The sequence below is a fragment of the Pan troglodytes genome, chromosome 11, assembly GCF_028858775.2.
Source record: "Pan troglodytes isolate AG18354 chromosome 11, NHGRI_mPanTro3-v2.0_pri, whole genome shotgun sequence".
NCBI lineage: Eukaryota > Metazoa > Chordata > Mammalia > Primates > Hominidae > Pan > Pan troglodytes.
In genome coordinates, this window is record NC_072409.2 from 76,988,579 (window position 1) to 77,009,985 (window position 21,407).

The 21,407-nt window shown below is 40.8% G+C and overlaps 1 protein-coding gene across 15 annotated transcripts in view; it reads left to right on the plus strand.

Moving 5' to 3' along the window:
- The first annotated feature begins 338 nt into the window (after positions 1-338).
- Positions 339-21,407, plus strand: part of CNTNAP3 (contactin associated protein-like 3) — a 237,260-nt gene continuing 216,191 nt past the window's right edge. For all 15 annotated transcript variants that reach the window (XM_054658845.2, XM_054658840.2, XM_054658842.2 and 12 more), the window contains exon 1: positions 339-905. In XM_054658845.2, the coding sequence (XP_054514820.1) occupies positions 821-905 (85 nt within the window). In that variant the 5' untranslated portion in view covers positions 339-820. The remainder of the gene's footprint in view (positions 906-21,407) is intronic.

Here is a 21,407-nt window from a genome sequence, read left to right on the forward strand (position 1 = left end):
AGTTTTAAAATTGAATGTAATCGCAAAGAAAAAAAAAAACCCATGATAGACAAAATATTAAAACTTTAAATAAAGGCTTGCACTCGCACAACCCAGGCTCACCGGCCTCTCCCTGCTCCTGGCCCGGTTTCCCAGCTTGGTTCTCTACAAGTCAGAATTCCTAGCAAAATCAAAGTGTGCGCGCGTCTGCCCGAGTACACGCCGCAGAGTTATTTCTGCCCCATCTTCCCTATTTGAACTCAAACAGGACAGGATTTTCCTGGGTGCAGCCCCTGCGTTGGGTGAACAGCGGAGTGATAAAGCCTGGCGTTCTCCACCTGCAGGCGGAGGCTGACGGCGCGGTCTTTGGCGCGAGTCCGTGCACCGCGGCCGCCCCGCCCCGGTGGGAGGGAGGGACGGAGGAAGCTGCCGGTATAACGGGAGGAGAGCGCCAGGCGGAGCTGGGGCGTCCCTCCCGCTCGCTTCTTGACTCGCGTTGCTGCCGGCCGCCTCCCGCGCCTAGTGTCCGGGACGCGCCTGAACCTGCCGCCTCCGTGCCTGGGGCGGCGCCGCGCGGCCCCGAGCGCTCCAGAAAGCTGCGGCGCGAGTCCGCGGGGCCGACCTCGGAGACGCCGCTGGGGCCGGGGGCGGCTTGGCGGGAGGGTCTGCAGCGCCGAGGGAGGCTGCCAGTGCGTGAGGAAGAGAGCGAGAGACTGGACAGGGGAGACAGAGCAGCGTCGGAGCCGCGCAGGGGACGGGAGTGAGAGCGGGAGTGAGAGCAGGAGCGACGCAGAGCGGCCGTCGCCGTGCCCGGGTCTCAGGGCGCCTGGCTGAAGTGAGCATGGCTTCGGTGGCCTGGGCCGTCCTCAAGGTGCTGCTGCTTCTCCTCACTCAGACTTGGAGCCCCGTGGGAGCAGGAAATCCACGTAAGTACAGCAAATGGTTTAAAACTTGCGCTAGGCTGTCTGGAAAACTTTGTATTTTTTTATTATCGGTAATATTTGGAAGTGGAATTGCAGAACATGCTCCTGAACATGAAGAACCTTAAAAAAATATTTGGAATTGCAACCCGAAAAAGACGATTTTGTTTACAATAGACTTTCCTCTTGTGGGGGAGTCTAAGATATACCATGCATGTTTTGACTTTTTCATCGATGTACTTGAATATTCATTGAGAAAGTGGACGTTTCTGTAAAACCTGAAAAGAGCATCTTAATAAGAGATTAGCCTGCAAATGCTGTCATTTATTCCTTTTTAGGATTGTAATATTTTGTAGGAATTAAGTCTAACAGGGAAAAAACTGGCAGACATTACATCATACTGCATCAACTTAGATGTTAGCAGCTTACAGTTTTGCCGACCTTGGCAGCTTCAGAGTTAAAATGCTAATTAACTTCCATGCAGTGTAGGGACAGAGCGCCTGTAGGCGAAACTAAATTAATAACCTGCCGTAACTACTAAGGGAATAACACTTGAACACCCCTGTCGGGGGCTTCGTTTCTCATAGTAGAAAGTTCTTGCTTAAAGACAAAACTCAGCCAGTCATTTAGGTGATCTTGAAAATGATTCCTCTCTGGATGCTAATATTTTACATTATTTAATTTGCCATCGGGTTCCCTGTTTTTTATTTTCCTTAATTTGGTAAACACCTAGGAAGCCTTTATTTCTAGAATGGGCTATGATTCTAATGTAATGATGATATTCCAGACAGATGAGCAAAACATAATGTACCCATATTTTATCACACATAAAAATGTTTACACAACATTGCACTTTTTTTTCGGCTTGGAGTAAATCTCTATCAGAGAGTTGTCTTTCTTTCTTGATTAATCAAACCATGAGATTAGAATTTTTAAAATGTCTTCCTCTTCCTTCTCAAATCACTTTTATTTTTCTTTCAGTGGCATCTCCCCGCTGTCAGCCTCAGCCCTCTCCTACCAAAATCTCTTTCGAAATAAGTTCCAATAAACGCTAGTGGCCATGTTTGGAAATTTAGATTATTGCAGGATAACCAAGGGTAGCTTTCAGCAGTTCTCCTAAGCTGTCATGAAAAGTTTGCCGTAGCTCAGTGCTGTTCTGCCCGCGGGCTCAAGGGTGGGTTGGTTCTTCACACACAGGGCACGCACATGGGTTCATGAACTCACTGTGCATCGTGATTCAGTTGCGCCTCAGTTAATCCTACACTTGGTGTGCCCTTCCAAAAAACAAGCTCCGGATTCCTTTGGTCAGATGCTGTACCGTGTTTCAGATTCAACTTTAATCTGCTTTTGTGAGAAGGCTTTGTGAATAAAACGTTGTTACTTAAATCAAAATCCTTGGGTCTTGTAATGGAAACTGCTGTTTGGCTTAAACAAACACATAAATGAGTTACTTATAGAAAGGCATGCTAGAGTAATTGACCAATCAACTGGCAAAATACAACAACAAAATAAGTCACTAGAGGTCACTCTTACTATTGAATAAACAGGGCTTCAAAAAGACCTTCCTGGAGAAAAGCAAAGCAATGAAATCTGAGTGAGACCCTGCCACCACCTTTCCTGTTTTTGTTGCATAGTTGTGATTACTTTTTATTCTCAGGATTAGTTGTATTGATAGTTATTTTGCTTGGAATCCAGTGGAAGGATTACAAAGCCCATAGAAATTAAGCTCTTCTCGTTTATAGTGAACAATCTTTTTGGAGGAGGGGAGGGCAGGGACAGATATTCCAAATGGACTCAGCACCAGACGGGACTCTCGCGAGTTGCTGAGTGACACGTAAAATTTCAATACTACTACTGTGGGTGTTTTCAGTCTTCTTTCGTTGATGAAACTTAGTATCCTCATATCTAATAAATTTTACTAATTTTAAATTACCTTTTAGATCAAGTAATTCTTCCAGATAAAACTATGTAACTGTAATAATTATACCACCTTCAATACCAAGAAGAAAGTCAATATGGACATCTAAAAGTTTCCTTCTCATGTAGACACCATGAGTTGCTCACGTTATTCACAGCTGGTTTTCGAGAAGCACATTGGCCACCCACGAAGGCAGCCTGTTGATGATGGCATGAAATGGCTCTTCATGGGAAGAGCTCTATAGGCCGGGCACAGTGGCTCGCGTCTGTAATCCCAGCACTTTGGGAGGCCGAGGTGGGTGGATCACCTGAGGTCAGGAGGTCGAGACCAGCTTGGCCACCATGGTGAAACCCTGTCTCTACTAAAAATACAAAAATTAGCCGGGCGTGGTGGCAGGCATCTGTAATCCCAGCTGCTCGGGAGGCTGAGGCAGGAGAATCGCTTGAACCTGGGAGATGGAGGTTGCAGTGAGCCGAGATCCCACCATAGCACTCCAGCCTGGGCAACAAGAGCAAAACACAAAACTCCGTCTCAAAAAAAAAAAAAAAAAAAAAAGCTCTCTAAACATTTGGCATTTTGGGGATTATGTGCAGTTTATCTGAATGTTATTTGACCCGACAAATACATGGAAAGCTTTGTTAGGAAGATTCTGCATGAAGGGAAATATTTTCCTAACTTCAGTGCCCATAGACTTGCAGTGAGTGAAAGGTCACTTACTGCTCTCATTGAGTCCCTGAAAACAGCAGGAAGCATCAAGAGAAAGATTGAACTCTGGGCACTGATCCCAGGGATACACAAACAAATGGCTGGGCAGATTTTGCAGAAATTCCTGTAACTGGTAAAATGCTGAGTAATAGCCTTTGATGTAACTTTTCAGTGGGTTAATTTATTCATTACTTAGCCTAAAACACTTTTAATTTTAATTGCCTCAATTTTTTCCCCTAAATGGTTATGTTTTGCAAGTTCGCCAGCCAGCCTGGGGAAAGAAGGGTAAGCCTACTATAGAGTGTGTGTGGGTTAGTTAGGAAACTCACTTAGATGTGAAATGTGTCAGGAAAGAGATCTCACAGAGTGTAGGAATAATTATTTTTACAGATGTTTCATTTTGGACCTTTTAGTAATACCATTTAAAGAGAGATTCTGCAGATGAGTAACAGACTCTTAATTTTAGTGTCAAATGGTACTCTATAAAAAATGGAGTTCAGGCCGGGCGCGGTGGCTCACACCTGTAATCCCAGCACTTAGGGAGGGTGAGGTGGGTGGATCACTTGAGGTCGGGAGTTCGAAACCAGCCTGGACAACACGGTGCAACCCCGTCTCTACTAAAAATATGAAAAAATTTCAGGGCATGGTGGCAGGTGCCTGTGAGGAGGCAGTGAGCTGAGATCGTGCCACTGCACTCCAGCCTGGGTGACAGAGTGAGACTCTGTCTCAAAAAAATAACAAAAAAACCCCCCAAAAATGTAGTTCAGTTGCCTTTATTCATTTTCACCAAACTCTATACAAACAGTACGGAGCATAAGTAGCCCATGGAAATGATAATCAATTCCAAGACATGGGTTTGATCATGAAAAAAGAAAAATCAAATTACTTGGCATTCTTCTTCCTCTTCCTCTCCCCTTCTCTTTTTGAACAATTCAGTCCAAGGTCATTCAGTTCAGCTTAGGCATCCATGCTGGGTAGTGGGGAGGCCCAGGACCATGGCAGAGCATTCAGAAACCAGCAGGGTAAGGAAAGCATCCACAGTGTAGCAAGGGTGGGGACCTGGAGAGACAGGAGACAGCACTGGTGGTGACCTATAGCAAGTTGTCAGAGGTTGAGTGGAGTGAGGAAGGAGGCATTGGAATGATTGACAGAGGCTAAGAAAACAAGGCAACTAAATACTATTCTGCATTAAATGCTTATGTTATAAAGGACATGATTGGAAATTGGTGAAACTTGAACAAGATTGGGGATTAAATATTGGAACTTTATCCATGATGAGTGTGACGATCATATTATGGTTATATAGGAGAACATCTTTGTTGTAGAAAATGTACATTGAAGTATTCAGGGGTGATACAGCATATTAGCATAGTTCTTCCATGTTTTCTGTAAATTGGTTTCAAAATCAAATGGTTACTTTAAAAAACCATTCAAAATTGTGTTTAAAGGAAACATGGACCAATAGAAAAACTCAGAATAAGTAAATGTAGTTAAATTGATGCATTTTACCTAAGAGATGTAGATTAAAAATAAAGAGGCTGAAAAAAAAAACAATTATGAGAAATAACAGTTCGTTTATGTATGTCTCTAAATCAAATTAGCCTGGATTTCTGAATGACAAAGATGTAATTGGCACTGGGATTGTTCATCATTCTTTTTGGGAAGTTTATTGCCTAGGACATCTGTATCAGTCTTCGAAGTACTTTTTAAAGCTTGAATATCTGAATGAACCCGTCAGACTGACTGTTATCTGGTCTTCTGTAATGGGCTTCCGCACCTTTGACGAGACTCTTAGCTGAAAGGTTGCTTGTCTCTAGGCCCGGTTGCTCCACGTTGTAAGAGCATTTGCAAACGCTTGGTTGTACATGATTGTGCACATGTCAAGTCTGCTCTGTCACTGTAGAAAAAATATTCCTTTTCCACTTGACATATAAAGCATGGAATTGTTTGTTTTAAATGTCTTTTGTCAAGGATTTCATATATCTGCTTGACGTGTTGTGGTACTGTATAAAAGACAAGTGTGAAATTCATTGCTTACTATGATAGCCTTAACACGACTACAGTAAATCTAGTTTTCTAAAAAACGGAGTATATGCTTAGCTTGGTTAAAATTTTATAATGAAATGACTACTCTGGTAATAAATATTAAAAAATATCATAAAGTGGGGGCTAAAAAATGATACTGCATGTGTTCCAGTTAATGAACATTTTTGTTGTAATAATACGAAGAGTGATTGAAATCTAAAAACATTTGAGATTTTAAAATAGTTTTAACCTTGTAACTACAGGATTGTAATTTAAGTAGCATACCTACTTAATAAGGCAGCAATTAACATTATTGCTAAGAATTAAATTACCAAGAAGACATGGTCTAGTATGTATTGCCTGGGCTGTGGTTTGAATTACTTTTGATTAAGTATAATCACATTTTTTGAGAGTATAAAAACAGAGGATATTACTTGCTTCTAATTCACAGATGTGTTTATGAACCATTGGCAATTAAAGCATTTGCAATTGAGGTCCTAAGAAAATTTTAGGTTAAAATAACATGTTGAGTTATGCCTTATAACTCAGTATATGCTTATACTTTATATGCTTTACGGAGTTTTGAATATATAATATATATGTATAATAGTATATTTTTCCAGGATATATATAACTTGTAGTTCCTTGACTTATTTTGTAAGTAAATCCCATGGAAAAAAGTTTATTGAATGTCATTGTTTCTCAGGCAAATGTAGAGTTAGGAAAATGATATATATATACATATTGGGAATCTTTTAGAAGGCTTGGACTTGGTAGCTCAAATCTTCTACAACCTTGAGCTTCAACTTTCTGGCCGGTTCAAGAGATCTCTTCACTGTCCTTTTCATGTAAAGTCAATGTTTATGGAACACTAGACCAAAATGGAAGGATTCCTTTGGAAGCTGAACAAACAGTTGAATTAGTCTTTGACTTGATGGAGTGATTTGATCTAAAATATTACCTAACCGTTTTAGATATCTGTTCAATCAGAGCTGCCTCCATATACGCAAATGATAATTTGTCTTGGATTTTTAGATATCTTAGCCCTCAGACAAGCTAATAGAGTTTAAATTGAACCTGGTGTTTTAGGGACAGTTGAATTGTTGGGATGCCCAGGAAAACAGTCACATTTTTCTACAAGTATGTGTTTATTTGGCTGGAATGTGGGTGAGGAAGAAGTTATATGTGAATTAAAAGAAACATTGTCTCAATGTCACATGTTAAATTAAATTAAATTACAGGCAGAACTAAGCGAGTTTACGATTGCTGCCGCTGGGAGCAGAGACTATTTTCAGCTTACATTTATAACAGAAGGAGGGATTTAAAATATAGTATTATGCCTACCCTGATACAGCTAACCTCCTCCACCTGCCCCTCCACACACATACAGCTACATGCTTACCCTTGAACTATGAAAGAAGGGTGTCTCTCAGACATCCTATATTTAACCCAGCTTTGGACACGTCCCTGGAGTCTAGTCTTTTTGAACACAGCAGTGAAGATAAGGAATGGGGAGGGGGCTTTGATTTCAAGACCACTAGATATAGTAGATTCCTAATTTAATTTCAAAGACAAATCAATTATTAACACAAATACAAAGAGAACAGTATTGTAAGCAAAGCTTCTGTTGTGGCAGATAACCTTTTAAGGTGTCTCCCAGTTAGGTTTCTATTTTAGATGACTTTGAAGAATATATCTCTGTAATAGAAATATGTTTGATGATTCTCATCTTTAAGAACTTCACATTTGCTATAATTAAGATATTTATGAATTTATTGTAAGAAGATTGGTAGAAAAAGTAATGCAACATCAAATGGGAAAATAAATATATAATATTATATAGCTGTTCAAATATAGGGTTTATGATTCTTGAGCTAATTTGAACTGCTGTACAACACCAGGAGAAAAGTCCACAGCTGTGTTAAGAAAGCTCTTATAAGCTTATGAAATTTTATAGCACAGGCTGTCACAGAACCTACAATTTACAAACATTTGTAAAAGTTAGGAAAGTTTTGGGTTCCTCAATAGAAAATGATGTTGCTTAGCTTTAAGAAAGTAACTAATTTATCTCTTTTTATTCTTGTCCACTAACAAAGGAACCCAAATAAATGGTCTTTTAAAATTATAATAAAACTAAGCTAGTAAAATATCACATAGATTTTGAGATACTGTGAATAACCATAGAAAATAACAATTTGTTATTCTTCATGTATAAAAATAAGCTTAACATGCTTATCAATACATCTTGAACTATAAGAGATTTATTTCAGCAGTGTTGCCAAAGGGCAAGCAATGCCTGCTGCCCATAGAAAACTTTGAATTCCCTAAGCTCAGGGCTCCTCACTTGTCATGTAACCCACTGCGTGTGCACACATCCATCTGTGCCCATCCATATTCCCCCAGAGGACTTGGAGGCAAGGAAATTGATGCAAATATGCTGATGCTTATATTGTTTGCTATGCTGTAAGTAATACAGTCCTTTGCTTTGACCCAGGAGTCTTCTGCCGCAACCATGAAACAAACTGGCAGACTCATTTGTTAGCTTGCAAGTAGGGTAAAATCTCTCCTCACGGTTCTTCACAGTGTACTTGTCTGTGCAATGGTCATCTTCATGAATATAATTATAACATGATATAAGAAATAGTGAGATCTTACCTATAGATAAGCAAACATTGCAATATGAAAATAGCATATGTCATTTCATAAATCACAGTTGACACATTCTAGAGAAGAGATTGGGCAGCCTTCCTTTTTTGGATGTCACAGTTGATTCTACTGTCCTCATTTCTTCTTCTCTTTTCTGGGATATGAGGAAGAATTGCTGTGACAAAGCTCATCTCCTGGGTGGCCAGGGTTGATTGTCAATTTGTTTTGTTTTTGGCAGGCTAGGCAGATGTCCTCTACCTCCTTCTTTATGCCATGTGACATTCATCCCTTTGATTTTCCTATTGCATTTTATTTAGTATTTTAGAATACTGCCCACATTCCATTCTGGAAAGTCCACTCTCCCAGCCAGAGTTTTCTTAGACAGCTGAGCCTGTGATGGGCGTTTGTGCAGGTAGCCTCTTTTAGAAAGTGAGCTCATAAAAGAGGGAAGAATGGAATAGAGAAGAAAAATCCACCAAAAGGGGGTGTCATTGAGCTGGTCACTTCTGTGAGCAACTGGGGCATGAACTCCCTGGGAAGCTCTCAGGAAGCCGGTAGAATGTGTTTCACAGCTGTGCCTCTGAGAGACAGCAGGGGGAATGCATTTATCCCGAGTCCTGTCCAGGGATTCAGCACTGCCCTTGGGGCGCTAACTCCTGGCTCTAAGGAGAGGAATATGAATGAATGGGTTGCGACTGGGTTTCTGCAGGCATCGCAGAGGCCAAGAGACAGAGAACTCGAACACTGAACTTTTTAATTTATTATTATTATACTTTAAGTTATAGGGTACATGTGCACAACGTGCAGGTTTGTTACATATGTATACATGTGCCATGTTGGTGTGCTGCACCCATTAACTCGTCATTTAGCATTAGGTATATCTCCTAATGCTATCCCTCCCCTGTCCCCCCACCCCACGACAGTCCCCGTTGTGTAATGTTCCCCTTCCTGTGTCCATGTGTTCTCATTGTTCAGTTCCCACCTATGAGTGAGAACATGTGGTGTTTGGTTTTTTGTCCTTGCGATAGTTTGCTGAGAATGATGGTTTCCAGCTTCATCCATGTCCCTACAAAGGACATGAACTCATCATTTTTTATGGCTGCATAGTATTCCATGGTGTATATGTGCCACATTTTCTTAATCCAGTCCATCATTGATTGACATTTGGGTTGGTTCCAAGTCTTGCTATTGTGAATAGTGCAGCAATAAACATAACGTGTGCATGTGTCTTTATAGCAGCATGATTTATAATCCTTTGGGTATATACCCAGTAATGGGATGGCTGGGTCAAATGGTATTTCTAGTTCTAGATCCCTGAGGAATTGCCACACCGACTTCCACAATGGTTGTACTAGTTTACAGTCCCACCAACAGTGTAAAAGTGTTCCTATTTCTCCACATCCTCTCCAGCACCTGTTGTTTCCTGACTTTTTAATGATCGTCATTCTAACTGGTGTGAGATGGTATCTCATTGTGGTTTTTGATTTGCATTTGATTGCCAGTGGTGATGAGCATTTTTTGATGTGTTTTTTGGCTGCATAAATGTCTTCTTTTGAGAAGTGTCTGTTCATATCCTTTGCCCACTTTTTGATGGGATCGTTGGTTTTTTTCTTGTAAATTTGTTTGAGTTCATTGTAGATTCTGGATATTAGCCCTTTGTCAGATGAGTAGGTTGCAAAAATTTCCTCCCATTCTGTAGGTTGCCTGTTCACTCTGATTGTAGTTTCTTTTGCTCTGTAGAAGCTCTTTAGTTTAATTAGATCCCATTTGTCAATTTTGGCTTTTGTTGCCATTGCTTTTGGTGTTTTAGACATGAAGTCCTTGCCCATGACTGTGTCCTGAATGGTATTGCCTAGGTTTTCTTCTAGGGTTTTTATGGTTTTAGGTCTAATATTTAAGTCTTTAATCCATCTTGAATTAATTTTTGTATAAGGTGTAAGGAAGGAATCCAGTTTCAGCTTTCTACTTATGGCTAGCCAGTTTTCCCAGCAGCATTTATTAAATAGGGAATCCTTTCCCCATTGCTTATTTTTGTCAGGTTTCTCAAAGATCAGATAGTTGTAGATATGCGGCATTATTTCTGAGGGCTCTGTTCTGTTCTGTTGTTCTATATCTCTGTTTTGGTACCAGTACCATGCTGTTTTGGTTACTGTAGCCTTGTAGTATAGTTTGAAGTCAGGTAGTGTGATGCCTCCAGGTTTGTTCTTTTGGCTTAGGATTGACTTGGCAATGTGGGTTCTTTTTTGGTTCCATATGAACTTTAAAGTAGTTTTTTCCAATTCTGTGAAGAAAGTCATTGGTAGCTTGATGGGGATGGCATTGAGTCTATAAATTACCTTGGGCAGTATGGCCATTTTCATGATACTGATTCTTCCTACCCATGAGCATGGAATGTTCTTTCGTTTGTTTGTATCCTCTTTTATTTCCTTGAGCAGTGGTTTGTAGTTCTCCTTGAAGAGGTCCTTCACATCCCTTGTAAGTTGGATTCCTAGGTATTTTATCCTCTTTGAAGCAATTGTGAATGGGAGTTCACTCATGATTTGGCTCTCTGTTTGTCTGCTATTGGTGTATAAGAATGCTTGTGATTTTTGCACATTGATTTTGTATCAAATCAAGATACAAAATCTTGAATTTGAGACTTTGCTGAAGTTGCTTATCAGCTTAAGGAGATTTTGGGCTGAGACGATGGGGTTTTCTAGATATACAATCATGTCATCTGCAAACAGGGACAATTTGACTTCCTCTGTTCCTAATTGAATGCCCTTTATTTCCTTCTCCTGCCTTATTGCCCTGGCCAGAACTTCCAACACTATGTTGAATAGGAGTGGTGAGAGAGGGCATCCTGTCTTGTGCCAGTTTTCAAAGGGAATGCTTCCAGTTTTTCTCCATTCAGTATGATATTGGCTGTGGGTTTGTCATAGATAGCTCTTATTATTTTGAGATAGGTGCCATCAATACCTAATTTGTTGAGAGTTTTTAGCATGAAGCGTCTTTGAATTTTGTCAAAGGCCTTTTCTGCATCTATTGAGATAATCATGAGGTTTTTGTCTTTGGTTCTGTGTATATGCTGGATTACGTTTATTGATTTTCGTATGTTGAACCAGCCTTGCGTCCCAGGGCTGAAGCCCACTTGATCATGGTGGATAAGCTTTTTGATGTGTTGCTGCATTCGGTTTGCCAGTATTTTATTGAGGATTTTTGCATCAATGTTCATCAAGGATATTGGTCTAAAATTCTCTTTTTTGGTTTTGTCTCTGCCAGGCTTTGGTATCAGGATGATGCTGGCCTCATAAAATGAGTTAGGGAGGATTCCCTCTTTTTCTGTTGATTGGAATAGTTTCAGAAGGAATGGTACCAGTTCCTCCTTGTACCTCTGGTAGAATTGGGCTGTGAATCCATCTGGTCCTGGACTTTTTTTGGTTGGTAAGCTATTACTTATTGCCTCAATTTCAGAGCCTGTTATTGGTCTATTCAGAGATTCATCTTCTTCCTGGTTTAGTCTTGGGAGGATGTATGTGTCGAGGAATTTATCCATTTCTTCTAGATTTTCTAGTTTATTTGCGTAGAGGTGTTTATAGTATTCTCTGATGGTAGTTCGTATTTCTGTGGGATTGGTGGTGATATCCCCTTTGTCATTTTTTATTGCATCTATTCGATTCTTCTCTCTTTTCTTCTTTATTAGTCTTGCTAGGGGTCTATCAATTTTGTTGATCTTTTCAAAAAACCAGCTCTTGGATTGATTGATTTTTTGAAGGGTTTTTTTGTGTCTCTATTTCCTTCAGTTCTGCTCTGATCTTAGTTATTTCTTGCCTTCTGCTAGCTTTTGAATGCGTTTGCTCTTGCTTCTCTGGTTCTTTTAATTGTGATGTTAGGGTGTCAATTTTAGATCTTTCCTGCTTTCTCTTGTGGGCATTTAGTGCTATAAATTTCCCTCTCCACACTGCTTTAAATGTGTCCCAGAGATTCTGGTATGTTGTGTGTTTGTTCTCGTTGGTTTCAAAGAACATCTTTATTTCTGCCTTCAGTTCTCAATGTACCCAGTAGTCATTCAGGAGCAGGTTGTTCAGTTTCCGTGTAGTCGAGCGATTTTGAGTGAGTTTCTTAATCCTGAGTTCTAGTTTGATTGCACTGTGGTCTGAGAGACAGTTTGTTATAATTTCTGTTCTTTTACATTTGCCGAGGAGTGCTTTACTTCCAACTATGTGGTCAATTTTGGAGTAAGTGTGATGTGGTGCTGAGAAGAATATATATTCTGTTGATTTGGGGTGGAGAGTTCTGTAGATGTCTATTACGTCTGCTTGGTGCAGAGCTGAGTTCAATTCCTGGATATCCTTTTTAACTTTCTGTCTCGTTGATCTGTCTGTTGTTGACAGTGGTGTGTTAAAGTCTCCCATTATTATTGTGTGGAAGTCTAAGTCTGTTTGTACGTCTCTAAGGACTTGCTTTATGAGTCTGGGTGCTCCTGTACTGGGTGCGTATATATTTAGGATATTTAACTCTTCTTGTTGAATTGATCCCTTTACCATTATGTAATGGCCTTCTTTGTCTCTTTTGATCTTTGTTGGTTTAAAGTCTGTTTTATCAGAGACTAGGATTCCAACCCCTGCTTTTTTTTTGTTTTCCCTTTGCTTGGCAGACCTTCCTCCATACCTTTATTTTGAGCCTATGTGTGTCTCTGCAGGTGAGCGGGGTCTGCTGAATACAGCACACTGATGGGTCTTGACTCTTTATCCAATTTGCCACTCTGTGTCTTTTAATTGGAGGATTTAGCCTATTTACATTTAAGGTTAATATTGTTATGTGTGAATTTGATCCTGTCATTATGATGTTAGCTGGTTATTTTGCTCATTAGTTGATGCAGTTTCTTCCTAGCCTTGATAGTCTTTACAATTTGGCATGTTTTTGCAGTGGCTGGTACTGGTTGTTCCTTTCCATGTTTAGTGCTTCCTTCAGGAGCTCTTGTAAGGCAGGCCTGGTGGTGACAAAATCTCTCAGCATTTGCTTGTCTGTAAAGGATTTTATTTCTCCTTCAGTTATGAAGCTTAGTTTGGCTGGATATGAAACTGGGTTGAAAATTCTTTTCTTTAAGAATGTTGAATATTGGCCCCCACTCTCTTCTGGCTTGTAGAGTTTCTGCCAAGAGATCCGCTGTTAGTCTGATGGGCTTCCCTTTGTGAGTAACCCGACCTTTCTCTCTGGCTGCCCTTAACATTTTTTCCTTCATTTCAACTTTGGGGAATCTGACAATTATGTGTCTTGGAGTTGGTCTTCTCGAGGAGTATCTTTGTGGCATTCTCTGTATTTCCTGAATTTGAATGTTGGCCTGCCTTGCTAGGTTGGGGAAGTTCTCCTGGATAATATCCTGCAGAGTGTTTTCCAACTTGGTTCCTTTCTCCCTGTCACTTTCAGGTACACCAATCAGACGTAGATTTGGTCTTTTCACAGTCACATATTTCTTGGAGGCTTTTTTCGTTTCTTTTTACTCTTTTTTCTCTAAACTTCTTTTCTCGCTTCATTTCATTCATTTGATCTTCAATCACTGATACCCTTTCTTCCAGCTGATCGAATTGGCTACTGAAGCTTGTGCATGCGTCATGTAGTTCTCGTGGTTTTCAGCTCCATCAGGTCATTTAAGGTCTTCTCTACACTGTTTATTCTAGTTAGCCATTCGTCTAATCCTTTTTCAAGGTTTTTAGCTTCTTTGCGACGGGTTCGAACATCCTCCTTTAGCTCGGAGAAGTTTGTTATTACCGATCATCTGAAACCTTCTTCTCTCAACTCGTCAAAGTCATTCTCCATCCAGCTTTGTTCCGTTGCTGGCGAGGAGTTGCGTTCCTTTGGAGGAGAAGAGGCGCTCTGATGTTTAGAATTTTCAGCTTTTCTGCTCTGGTTTCTCCCCATCTTTGTGGTTTTATGTACCTTTGGTCTTTGATGGTGGTGACGTACAGATGGGGTTTTGTGTGGTTGTCCTTTCTGTTTGTTAGTTTTCCTTCTAAGAGTCAGGACCCTCAGCTGTAGGTCTGTTGGAGTTTGCTGGAGGTCCAGTCCAGACCCTGTTTGCCTGGGTATCACCAGCGGAGGCTGCAGAACAGCAAATATTGCAGAATGGCAAATGTTACTGTCTGATTCTTCCTCTGGAAGCTTCGTCTCAGAGGGGCACCTGGCTGTATGCGGTGTCAGTCAGCCCCTACTGGGAGGTGTCTCCCAGTTAGGCTACTCAGGGGTCAGGGACCCACTTAAGGAGGCAGTCTTTCCGTTCTCAGATCTCAAACTCCATGCTGGGAGAACCACTACTGTCACCAAAGCTCAGTCGGAAATTCAGAAATCACCTGTCTTCTGCGTCGTTCATGCTGGGAGCTGTAGACTGGAGCTGTTCCTATTCGACCATCTTGGATCCGGACCTGTCTATTTTCTTAGCCTTATGAGCTTTGTCAAAAGAGTGCAGCTTCTTCTGGTTTTTCTTACGAGTATACAAAAAATCTCTTTGATTGCGTTTAGCAATGTTTGAAAGTCTTAATGTGTTCTGGGCTTTAACTCACTTTGCTTTATATTGCCTCCTTTTAATGTTCCTTTTCATTGTAAGTATTTCTTTTTTTTTTTTTCCGATATGGAGTCTTGCTCTGTCACCTAGGCTGGAGAGCAGTGGCACAATCTTGGCTCACTGCAACCTCCGCCTCCCGGGTTCCAGTGATTCTCCTGCCTCAGCCTCCCGAGTAGCTGGGATTGCAAGTTCCTGCTACCATGCCCAGCTAATTTTTGTATTTTTACTAGAGATGGAGTTTCACCATGTTGGCCAGGCTCGTCTCAAACTCCTGACCTTGTGATCCACCCATCTTGGCCACTGCGCCCAGCCTCACTGTAAATATTCTTTCCTTGGTTACTTTGCCCATTTCTCTCTTCTTCAGTGGAACATGTTTTTTCTGGGTTTCATTTGGGTAGCTTTTCACATTTGATGAACGATGTTGTCCTCAATCATAACAACAGTGTCTCTTTGTATAGTGGTTGCTCGGAGGTCTACAAGGTAGTATTATGTAACATTTCCCATTGTGTTCTAAATACTCTTATCTTTTTAAGTTAAAAAATTGAAGTCAAAGCTGCCTCTAAAGTCACACACATAGCTTGAAATAATAGAGTTGAAATTTGGACATAAAACATATTGCCATGGGATAATGCCTGTTGTTTTCCTAAAGTTTTAAAATTGTCTTTTTGATATCTCAAATAAACATTTGTCTATTGACAGGGCTCCTTCCTTGGGCACAATAAATTCTAAGATGTTCTGGTTATTATTTTCTCAAGGATTCTGACACTGCCACCTTACTAATCATATTAGAGCCAAGTACGGAGTAGTGAACAAGTTCTGATAATTTGCAGGTTTATTACTTTGGGCTGAAAAAAATCTAGCTGATGTCATTGGTCTTGTTGGGATCTGTCTTCAGAATGCAATTGGAGTGCATCTCTTAACCCTTACTTAAGTATCACTGAAGTTCTCTTTCTTCAGCTCCCAGATGCTCCGTAGCCTGCTGTGGCCTGTGAGGTCATGAGGTCCCTTTAAGATGTTATAAGTTGAACACAGTCTTCTTTCCATCCCTCTGTAACATGTCTTGGGAAGAAGCCATATCCTTCTCATGCCTTATATTCTCATTCAGACCCTAATTCTGTCAACTCTCAGAGGTGCATAGAAAGAATTATTATTATTTTTAATTTTTTTAGTTTTTAATTTTGTGGTTACATAGTAGGTGTATATATCGATGGGCTACATGAGGTGTTTTGATACAGGCATGCAATGTGAAATAAGTGCATCAAGAAAATTGGAGTATCCATCCCCTCAAGCAATTATCCTTTGAGTTGCAAACAATCCAATTACACTCTTTAAGTTATTTTAAAATGTACAATTAAGTAATTATTGACTATAGTCACCTCTTGTGTTATCAAATACTGGGTGTTATTCATTTTTTCTATTTTTTTGTACCCGTGGAAAGATCATTTATTGCCCTTTATTAACAATTCATCTTTATCAGTTATATTCCCACAGCTGTGGATACATTCGTAATAACAATTATTAGTGATGACATCGCCACATGATTTTCTTTTTAAATTATATGCACCTGTGTTGTTGTATTTTTACCTGTGTCGTGTCTGATGTCTTTCTGCAGGACTTAATTTTGTTATTTGGTTGCCTCTCTTTCTACTCAGCAGTAAGTCTCAAAAAATAGGTTCGTCTTATTCTCATATTATATACTTTAGCCAAAAATCTATAGTTTAAAAACAGGTATTGAATTTATCACAGAAGTATAATTTAACTACATAGCAAGAAATTTAGAAATAAAAGGAAAGAGAACAAGATCATCTATCCAGCTTCCTCAGGGAAAAGGAGCTGATCTATGTTGAATCCCTTCTGTGTTTCCAGAGCTGTGTTTGTTGGATTTAACACCCATTATCTCATCTCAATCCAGCAGATCTCTTTGTCCATTATCTTCTCATATGCAGATTTTCCCATCCCATCTCCTTCATCTCTCCACATGTTTAAATAGTTCTTATATTTATTGTTGTAATGACTGTAGAGTAGATCATCAAATTAAGATGCTTAAATTTATGTAAACTTGACCGGGCATGGTGGCTCACGCCTGTAATCCCAGCACTTTGGGAGGCTGAGGCAGGCGAATCACGAGGTCAGGAGATCGATACCATCCTGGCTAACATGGTGAAACCCCGTGTCTACTAAAAATACAAAAAAAAAAAATTAGCCTGGGCGACAGGGCGAGGCTCCGTCTCACAAAAAAAAAAAAAAAAAAAAAAAAAACTATGTAAACTTTCCTCCAGGTCTTCATTTGTGTTGTGTCTTTTGTAGTTCTCATAGAATAAAGTCCTTGGTCCTGGTATGTTAAAATTGGTATGCTGTTGTTATAACTTTATATTTGTAGTGCCGTAAGTCATTTGAAAACACCAACGTCAGGAGGTATTCAATGTTCCTATGCTAGGTTTTCTTTAACAAGTCAAAATGTCATCTGGAAGGAGAGACAACGTGTAACCCCTATCTCCTACCCCCTGTAAATTCTAATTTATAGAATTTAAACCTGTTTCTATGTGTCTTCTTCCAAGCCTCATCTGTTCCCACAGGTAGACTGTAGGAATTGTCTGTCATGTCCCGGGAACCAGACACTCATCAGCTGGTCATGCCAGTCTCTCTTCCTCACCCCAGAATCATCAGTCAGCAGGCAAGGCTCCTTTCTCGGGAGTGAGGTTCTCCTGTTCCCTCTCATCCCCATCTGCCGCCGCACGTGGCTGCTGTGTGGCTCCCCGTGAGTGAGGTGCTGCTCCTTCTCCAGAGGTGTAATTCATTTTCCATGAGACAGACCTCAGTATTTCAGAAGAGTAAGCCTTACTGGGGCCTTCATGTGAGAAGACTTCAGAGCAGAGACAAAACTTGAGTTGAGCCCTGAAGATAATAAGTGATGGGAACTCTCAGACAGGAGGGGCTGCAATGTCATCGGGTGAGCGGTCAAGGAGCGTTGGTGCATGCATCCCACATTCAGGAAACAGTGAGAAGACCACTCCGATTAAAGGAGGAAGCGCATCTGAGAAATGTGTAGGGGATTCGGCTGTAGTGCAGAGAGTGACAGGAAACAGGTGATGGAAGGAATTGAATGCCAGGACCTGAAATTTGAATTTCAGGACAGGTGCGGTGGGGATCCATTGGAGCTGGTTGATATGGCTGTTTGTGTGACTTGCACTCAGCAGTAGTTTAAAACCGTTTCTGCTCTGGTGATATGTAAGGTGTGTGTGTGGCTGGGGACAGTCAATAAGGAAACATTGGCTGTAAGGATTAGTTAGGTCGTTAACATGAGGACCTACAGTGAGATGATGATCATGATAATGGAAAAGCTGCCATATACACACAAAAAGTACATAATCCTTGGCAATTTATTGGCTGTAGAGGGAAGATAAGGGTGGGGGCTCAGGACAGTGTACTTACTGAGCATTTTTCAGTTTCAGGTGACCAAAATCTAAGATCAAATAGGCTTGAACAATAAAGGGAACCAAAGTGTCTTGATTGAAGCCAGGCTGAATTTAGGTAATCAGATTCTTTCATCAGCAGTCTGCCTCTTTCCTTCTTGCAGTTTTATTTTCGTCTACAACTGGCCTCATTCTTGGGCAGCTCTGTCTATGCCGTAGCTTCAGGCATACCGTTTACCAGCTTAGAAGCGTGACTGTTTTCCTTTATTTCTGTTCTTAGCAATGTTGAGTTCTACAGATATTATGCCTTTATTTGTTTATTCTACTCAGTAGGATAAGCTTCACAGGAGCAGAGACTTTTTCTGTTGTTTATGGTTATATCCCCAGAACATAGGGGAACACCTGGCACAGTATAGATTTTCAACAAATATTTGTTGAATGAATGAATGGGTATTTCTCCCAAGAGTCCAAGCCGAAAGTACCAGGTTCTACTCTTATTCATTCGAAAGTCCCAGGTTCTGTTCCCATTCATTCAGCATGGGCTTCCTGACCATCTGGAACCAGTCCTTTCCAGTAGGACAGGCATGGCGTTCAGTTGCCAGGCCTGAGTTGTGTCTCCGTGCTGGCCCCAGGTGGTAGGGTGTGCCCCCTTCAGACCCCATGGAGTGAGATGTAGGGAAGACAGTGACTGAAGATAATCGAATGGAGATCAAGACCATGTAAAACAGAAGTTTTTATATGGAAAAAAGTAGATTTTTACATTGACCATCACTGCTTATGTTCACTATGAGTAAAATGTGCTTTTTCCGAAGCATTCCCTCTAGATAGCAATGCACAGATCAATTCAGATTCATAACAAGATGAACTTTCGGTACCTTCTAAATAAAAGCTTTATTTAACCTCTCATTAAGATAATGTTAAGGTACATTAAGAACTGAAAAGACAGGTGATGAAATGGGAAGAATGGAATAGCGCCGTATCCAGATGAACATCCAGACGTGGCCTGAAGAAGGTATGGGCACCCCCTTCCCTGTTTGTGATTCGATTCCTGAGGCCGTGCTCCCTACTGACTCAATATGTGGAACCAGAGAGAAGCCTGCTGTGTAGTTAGTGAATTTGGCCTAATCGAGACAGTCTGAGAAAGGACAGGAATCTTTTTTTTTCTTTTTTTTTAGAACAAAGAGGTTTTCTATACATCTGTGATAACACAGTAACCATCTGTTGAACTCTTTAATAGTAGGCTTTGTGTTTTTCTGATAATTCGAAGCTGGTTAAGGTGCCGTCCCCTCATATGAGCAGTTCGGTGGCCCCTTCCCCTCTCCTTCCATCCTCAGGTTCCGCCGACACAGTGGTTAGCTCCTTTCACAGTGAGGAGCAAGTGCAGCCGCAAGCATGGGGAGAGCCACAGCCTGGCAGAGTGGCTTAGCATCACGAAGCCCTTCTCAGAAGGAATTGAGTATCTGTGTGATTCAAAGGGATGTTAATCGTATTTTCAGTGGAACTCTCCTGCATTTCCCCTAAAATATCCAATATGTAATTCCATATAAACAGTGTGTTCATTTCCTATGGCCCTTGTGAGAAATGACCATAAACTGGCTGACTTAAAGCAAAAGAATTTATTCTGTCATAGTCTGGAGACCAGAAGTTCCGCATCAGTATCGCTAGTCCAAAATCAAGATGGGCCACACTCCCTACGGAGGCTCTAGGGGGACATCCATTCTTCGTTTCTTCCGGCTTCCTGTGGTTGCCCGTGTGCCTCACCTTGTGGGTGCTTCACTCCATTTTCACACCCTCTTCTCTTTTGTGTGGGGCTCTGTTCATCCTCACCTTTATCTCTCTTACAAGGGCAGTTCTGATGGTATTTAAGACCCAGCCAGATAATTCAAGATAATTTTCTCGTCTCAGGGTCTTTGATCACATCTGGAGAACCTTACCTTCTGAAGTAACCTTCACAGGGTCCCGGGATTGGGGCATAGACATATCTTTGGGAGCCACTGTCAGCCTGTCCTAACACATGTAAGATTCATCTCTGATAAAGGCATTCAACCACAAGTGCAGTGTGGTTTGGTCTTTTAATAAAATCCTTTAAGTAATACTGTAATGAATTCGGAGCTCCATCCAGAGATGCCAGGAGGTGTCCTCATTTGAATGTAAAGCTCCTCCCCATAGCATCAGTTGTCGCCCCTCCTTTTGGCTTTTCCCATTTCCTCTGCAGATACGGACAAAATCTGTCCGTGTATTATACATGCATTCTTTTTTTTTTTCATTCTTATTATCAGATCCCAGAATAATGAATTGCTGTTTGAAAATGCATGGTTTATGTTTATCTTTTCCAGAAGCACTTTTATACGCATCTCTCCCTAGTAGTGTTTGCTCTTTCAGAGGCTGGTTTTGTTCCTAAGCAATTAAGATGCTTCCCTGTGTTTTGGAATAAATAGTAGTATCTAAATATTTTGCTCTTCTGTTTATTTCCTATAACAGATATTTACACATCTCCCTCCCATGTTAGATTCTGGACTTCTTGAACCTAGAACCATGTCTCTCTTTATGCCCCATAATGCTTTGCACATGGTAGGTGCTCAATACACTTTTATTAAATAAGTGCAAGAATTAACATACTCAAATGAAATGCTGTTTTGAAAAGTATATCATCTCTGTCTTAGGTAAGGGCAATTCCTCAAATTGATTTTTTAATCATTTCATATTCATGTGGTAAAAATTGTCGTAAACTAGCACATCTGTGAATGCAATGTTGATTTGTATACAGGAAGCCCTTAGGCTAATTTTAATCTTCTGCTGTCTTTCATGAACATAATACTAAGAAATGGTTTCTGTCCCAAACCCTTCATAGGCACCATGCTGGGAATCACAAAGCATGCTGGGAATACTTGTCAAGGAGAAGTGGGAAGCTAAGAGTGATGCCAGGCAGGGGTCAGGGGACAAATCAAGACCCTAGAGTGGGGAGAGAGGAACCTAGGCAGAGCTAATCGCCGAGACTAAATCAACAAGCCTAGGGAAGTGCAGCAAGCCAAAAACCCTCTGGTCTAGCGTGCATCTTCAAAGTTGTCACTTGAGGTGGCTGCATGGAAGGTGGCAGGTGGGATCCCCTATGGGTTTATCTCTACTTCTCTCTCAACCATTGTTGAGCCTTCAGCTAAGTCACCAACCCATACTGTGTTTATTCTCTGCATTTTCCAAATACTTCTCTTCTTCAAACCTGCAAGTTTTAATATGAATCCAGCTGTTACCCAGTTCAGCAC